The 6,779-nt window shown below is 43.1% G+C and overlaps 1 protein-coding gene across 1 annotated transcript; it reads left to right on the forward strand.

Moving 5' to 3' along the window:
* Positions 1-910: 910 nt before the first annotated feature.
* LOC123324313 (small cysteine and glycine repeat-containing protein 6-like) lies at positions 911-1,168 on the forward strand. The gene has a single exon (XM_044913439.1). It carries the CDS (start codon positions 911-913, stop codon positions 1,166-1,168), a length of 258 nt encoding a protein of 85 aa, XP_044769374.1.
* The last annotated feature ends 5,611 nt before the right edge of the window (positions 1,169-6,779 follow it).

Raw genomic sequence — 6,779 nt, forward strand, 5'->3', positions numbered from 1 at the left:
CAAGGGGAATTCCAAGCTGATTTTTTTAATGGATCAGCAGCTGGATGGAGAAGGTGCAGTGGAAGAATGTAGCTTTTTCAGTGGGGTTGGTGATTGGGCTGGGAGATTATGCCTTGAGCCTGGGGCCTGGGACATGGCAGGTGCCTCAGGACAGCCGTGGGAATAGGATGGAGCACGATTTGGCTGTCTGTGCATGTGGAGTGTGGAGGAGATTCTAAATTGGAGGAAGGAATCTGGGAAATGCATATGGTCGAGGAAGAAAAGAGGGTCATTTAGTTTAAAAATAGTCCACATCTCTTCGGAAATACAGCTGTGAACATGTAACCTCAGAAGAACTAAAATGGCCCATTTAACGAGGTGCAAGGTACATGACAGTAATAGATGTGAAAAAAAAAATTGGAAAGAAATGGCTTGTTCAATTTGGTTATTCATATTGACTCTACCTCTCAGAAGTTTCTGTCAGAGCAGGATAGTTTCAGCTGAATGTATGCAGAGAAAACCACTGAGGAGAGGCGGAAAAGGAGCGGGCAGTAGTCAAGTGCTTCCTTAGCTCTAAATCTCAGAGATTCTTCTGTGTTTCTATGGAAATGAAGACCCCCTCCAAAACGTTGGCATCTTGTAGTTTGCCTCTAAGATGACTTTAAGAGGAAGAGCTAAAATTAGCGAATGTACTGGGTCAAATATCATCTATAAGAATGTAAACAAGGAAGAGCCCCAGATGAGCTTGTGTAAACTGCATTGGCAGCAATGAGGAAGTGCTGGGGTCATGTGTCCTGGGTCACTCATTCCATCACTGTCCTCCTCAAGATGGTACATAAGGGGCTCCCCCCGCAGACGGCGGCACCAGACCTCCCTCGCCTCCTGAGTCTCCCTCCTCGCTACTCCCTCCTGAGTCCTCTCTCCTGACACCATGGGCTGCTGTGGCTGCGGAAGTTGTGGTGGCTGCGGGGGCTACGGTGGCGGCTGCACCACCTGCAGGTGCTACCGGGTCAACTGCTGTCCCTGCTGCACCGGCTGCTGTGGGTGCTGCTGCACTGTCCCCGTGGTCTGCTGCTGCCACCGCTGCTGTCACCCCTGTGGCTCGTGTGGCTGTGGCTGGTGTGGCTGCGGTGGTGGGAAGGGCTGTTGGCAGCAGAAGAGCTGTTGCAAGAAGCAATGTTGCTGCTAGGCGGCCGGGGTGCAGGTGCTGCCGGGGCGCATTCAGTTGGTAAGACTTCCTCCCTCCCTTTGCTCTTCCCCCACCTGATGGTCCTGAAAATACCCTTTTCCTGTCTTTCTTTGGTGCCTTAAGTCCTTCCATCAGAAGAGTCCCCGAACTTAGAGAAGTCATCGAATGGAAACAATACGTATGTAGCCCAGCACCAGAGTAACTGTGCAAATTACTAAAGAAATCATGATTCCGAATACTTGGTTTGATGGAGATATCCACTGCCTTTCGGTTCTGTCTTTTCCCACTTTTTCTTGTCATCATGCATAGTTTTTTTTTTCCCTTTTTCCTTCCTAGGCATTACATAATACTGTCTAAATTTCCTAATAAAATAAAAACTAAAAGTCCATAAAAAGTGTTCTTTTGCCTTTGTTGTGTTTGAGCGCATGGAATCCTCGTTTGTTCTGAAACTTGAGAGCGAATTTACCTTTTGCACGTTTTTAAAACCTTGCAGCAGTAGCAGGTTCAAAGCCCTGGCTAGGTCTCTGGGGACCCCCCCCCTCCCTTCAGTGAAACTTCACTCTCCTGTCAGCCTCCTCCTTCCTTAACAGACCAGTGTGCCGACTCCCCGGGAGACACAGTCCCCTTGTATTGATATAATGACATGGCCCTTCAGCGGCTGCTCCTAAAGCCCCACACGGGCATTCCCATCAGAATCCAAATACAGAATTTAATGGTGGGCCTGAGACCATTTGGGCTTTCCATGGGGTCTCTTTTGCAGACATATTCAATCTTTTCCTTCCCCTCTTTCTGTTCAATAACAGACCTTTGAAACCTTTCTAAATAAAATGCAATCGGCTGCCACAAATTCTGCCAGTGCCTCTGTCTTCTCAACCACCTTCAGCAAAAGTGACACATGAAAAGAAGCCCCCGGGGAAAGGGGGTTTTCAATGCTTCTTCGAGGGAGGAAGTCTTTTCTTCCACTGCTTCAATTTTATCCACAAGATGATAACCTCTTCTTCTCTTTTTCCTTTCTTTCTCCTTTCTTTCTTTCCTCTACTCTCCCCTCCTTGTCCTTTCTTTTCCTTTTTTCTTTTTCTAATTATTTTCTACAGCTTTTTCCAACTGTTGAGATTCCGCTGTTTTATTAGCCATAGAGACCGTAGGCCGAGGAGATTTTGGATGGCAATGGTTCAGTATTTTCACACGTTGATGCATTTGTCCAAAAAGGGGGCAGCTCTGGTGGATACCATGTTCAAATAAAATAAATTAACTACATCGCTGGGCTCAAAACCAAGATCCATATCTCTGTGGACCAAACACAGAACAGAAATGCCGAATGCAAGACTGCAACCATGACCTTGCTGGGATCTGGGGCTGGAAGTGGGCTATAGGCATGTGGAGGGTGGGAATATGATCGCAGATATCAGATATTCCACATGGAGAGGGGATGATATAGCCAGGCTCACTTGAGATTTGGTGTCAGGGTGGGGCCCCTTCTGTCTTGAAAAAATTCTATGACTCTCTGCTGCCTGGGGCTCTGGCCTATAAACTGGTATCCACCAGAGACATGGACATAGTCCCAAGATCACAAATTGACTTAAATCATCTATAGGCTTGAGAATAATCTACAACATCCCATTACACTATGGGATGAGGCTTGGATGTGGGGCAGGAGAATATAACTGCAAAACTTCTAGACAGGTAAAAGCCAAGGTGAGGACTGAGGTAAGAAGAGAGAGTGAGAGAAATGAAAGTGAAAACAAAACACCTCTCACTTAAAGTAGTCAAAATTTCAAAAACTCTTTGTAGTAGGAAGGCTCTAACATGGCTCCCAATGATCCCTGCCTCCTGGTATTCACACTCTTGTGAGATCACCTTCTCTTGAGTATGTGCTAGATCTAGTGACTAACGAAGAGAATACCACAAAAGTGACAGGATGCCACATTCTTGATTAGGTTACAAAAATCTGTGACTTCCTTCTTTGAGCCAGTTCTTGATTTCTTGGCTTGTACACTTTGGTGAAGCAAGCTGACATGTTAGGAGAGGCCCACATGGCCAGGAACTGAGCACAGTCTCCAATCAACAGCTAGCAAGGAATTGAAGCCTTCTGCTCAGTGGCCATGAGGAACTGAATCCTGCCAACAATTGCATGAACTTGGAAATGCATCATGCCCCGGTCAATGCCCTGCCTCCTTGAGATGACCACAGTCCAGTCAACATTTTGACTACCTATGGAAGACCCTGAAGTAGAGGGCTCAGCTAAGGTGTGTCCAGATTTCTGACTCAGAAACTGTGAGATAATAAATGTGTGGTATTTTAAGCCACAAGTGTTGGGGTAATTTGTTATACAATGCTAAATAACACACATTTGAAAACATCTGATGTTAAGAAAGGGCAACAGAATAAACTTGGAACATGAATTCATTTTAGATAAAATTGACTTTATAGAACTAACAGTGTCCTTTAAACAATATTTTTTGGATCTTTAAAACAGTAAACAAGAGAATGACTTCCATTAAAAAAAAAAAAGAAGAGGATTTATAGTGAAAATATAGGTAAAAACAAAATAAGAATAAGTTAATATCAAAATCCCAGGAATAAAAAAAATATGTGAGTTGAAATAAAAACTCAAGCAACAAAATAAGACACCATTGAAGAGAGAATTTGTGAATTGCAAGATGGATATCAGGTGTTTACTTAGAACACAACAGAGAGAAACGGACTTCCAGAATAGAAACTGAAGTAGTCTGTCTTGACATGATATCTAATCTGGGCAAAAGGTTTTGAAGACTTTCCCAATAGGGCTGTCTCCTATGCCCAAGGATTTCTTTCTACTACTGTCAAACTGATTCACCTTGGACTTAAATTCCAGATACCCCTGGATGGATTAAATTTCAGGCAATTTTTACTCTACTAAAAACACCAGACTCCAAATTATCACGAAGCAATGGTAGCATTTTCCATTCTGACTGTTATTGAATACTGAGTTGCTTAAAATTAAGCTCATACAGATCAAGTAAGAATTCAGTAAACAGTTCATCTATTTCTTTTCTATGGATACCAACTAGCCAACCCCACAAGTCTCTGTGAGTTAGACTATTCTGACCACTGCTTTGGCTCCATTGTCCATTATGGTAACCATACCCATTTTGTCTTTAGCAACTAAGTGCCTCCATGTGGCCCCTGCCACCCTAGGATCCCATGATCTCCATTGTATTTAAGTATCCCAGTTCGTTGGTAACAGTTCCCACTTAAATTTCTGACCTATAAAGCAAAGCAACCACAGGGTTCTTCTAGAATGCTGGGCTGCTCTCACAAATGTATTCTCACAGTTATGGTAAAAGGTGTGTCTTCCGGATCCTCCCAAGCTGGGTGAACAAATCCACATGACAAATCCACTCTAACATCATAATTTCCCTAAGCTTTTGAATATCTTCCTCTAGAGCATACCAGGACAGTTCTGGCATTTCAACTTAATTTAGTGTAGACCACCTGTGGCTTCATGTTTCAGCTAACCAACCAAACTGGCAGCCCATATCAACGAATTCTGCTTGATCCAACTTTATGTTCCTTCTACCATGATCCCACATCCCATACATATTATCTAGATTTCTGTCTATAAAAACTGGGAGAATCATGTAGCTCTTTTGGAGTGTAATGCCTCTCCACACATTTTGTACTTTCCCTTTTGGGGCGTGCTGAAACTTGAGTCTAGTTATAGGTTTAGAAGCAAAGAGGGGTGGTGGGGGTGGGCCTGAGGAGGCTCAGCAATGTCTTGCTACCGCGGCAATGCCCTTACATAGGACTTCCTCGTTAGGCAGGGGTGGAAGGGCAGCTTCTAATGACAAGGACTTGGCAGATCTCGGGCTTAGATACCCCCGGCTTTATTGAGATCTGACCATGTGTCTCCATTCCAGTTTTCAGGATTCCACTCATTCCCAGTGAATCAGAAGACACCCTGCAAGGTTAGGAATTCAGTTTGCATTGTAAAGCAGCCAATCGCAGAATGAGACTCTGGGTTTGGTTATCAGAAATCTCAGCTCTGTAGCTGCAGGAGACAAGGTTTATTTCAGGGAAGATATCAGAACTTTCAGGTCATTAACGCAGGAATTTGAAGCCCTGAGCTCATCCTTTTTCCTCCCTTATTTTCTCCAGTGCTGTCAAGAGCAATCATCCAATTCCATTGTTCTCTTTAGTTTAACTAAAATAGTCTAAGTTGACAAATAGACGGCAATCCAGAACCTCACCTTCTGTAGGTATTTGTACTGTGCTGAATGTTGTCCTCCCCCCCCCCCAAATTTACGTTCATCTGGAACCTATAAACGTGACTTTATTAGGGTCGACCTTAAATCCAATATGACTGGCCTCCTTATACTAAGAGGAGACTTTGGACATAGAGACAAAGACACATAGGGAGAACATCATGTGATAACAGAGCAACAGATTGGAGTGATGTGTCTACAAGCCATGGGATGTTAAGAATTTCCAGCAACTCCTGAAAGCTAGGAAGAGGCAAGGAAGGATCCTTCCCTAGACCAAGTTTTCAGAGAGAAAGTGTGGCCCCGTCAACACCTTGATTGGAGACTTCTAGCCTCCAGAATTGTGAGGAAAGAAGTTCCTGTTGTTTAAAGTGACTCAATTTGTGGTCATTTGTTATAAGAACATTAGGAAACTAATATAGTATTTGATTAGGAGTGTCCAACGGTGACACTTGGGTGTCTAAAACCACATCATGCCCCGACTACTGGTGTCTCCTTTATGACTGGAAACAGATTCATAGTGGCTTTAAATATAACTAGATGAGGTAACCAGTTCCAGAAAACCCAGAAACTCTTCAGAAAAGTTGTTCTTATAAATCTGTCCTCTACAACTACTCCTGGTACCAAAATCTGTATCAATCAGAATTCAGCCTGAGAAAGAGATCCAGTGGAGATATACATTAAAAAAAAATTATTTCAAGGAGTTGGCTTACTTGATTGTGGGGGCTGGGGAGGCCAAGTCCAAAATTCATGGGGCAGGCCATCAGGATGGGTAAGCTAGAACTCTCAGGCATGTCCTCAGATGGAACTTCTCCTTCCTCTGGGAAGGCTCAGTTCAGCTCTTAAGGCCTTTTGACTGACTGAATTGGGCCCATCCAGATTATCTATGGTAGTTTCCCTTACTTAAAGTCGACTGATTGTGAACTTTGATCACATCTGCAAAATACATCATAGCAACACCTCGATTAGTACTTGTTTAAATAAATAAGGAACTTGGCCTAGTCAAGTTGACACATAAGACTGACTGTCACAAATTGCAACAAACTTATCCATTCATTTGAAAGAATTGAAATCATTACACTATTCAGTCTTTTCATGTAGGGTCATGGTAAAGTTTAATAAAAAATTTTTTCTTAAATTTTTGGCCTCATTTTATAGGAATTAAATGATTTCCCCCATTCTAACTTTTTTGCTAGTATACAGTATGAGCATAATAATAATTGTTATCACACCTTGATCATTGACTATGCATCAGGCCTGCACTAGAAACTTCTTTATCTACTACTCAAACCAAATTATGAGGTTGGGCACAGAAAGCCAGTATATATCATTCACTCTGTATATTTCATGTTTCTGTTCCTGGATGGTCC

This window comes from Neomonachus schauinslandi, chromosome 3, assembly GCF_002201575.2.
Source record: "Neomonachus schauinslandi chromosome 3, ASM220157v2, whole genome shotgun sequence".
Lineage (NCBI taxonomy): Eukaryota > Metazoa > Chordata > Mammalia > Carnivora > Phocidae > Neomonachus > Neomonachus schauinslandi.

Excerpts from the sequence above, each read along its gene's own strand:
- LOC123324313 (XM_044913439.1), top strand. The coding sequence starts at position 911 with ATGGGCTGCTGTGGCTGCGGAAGTTGTGGTGGCTGCGGGGGCTACGGT.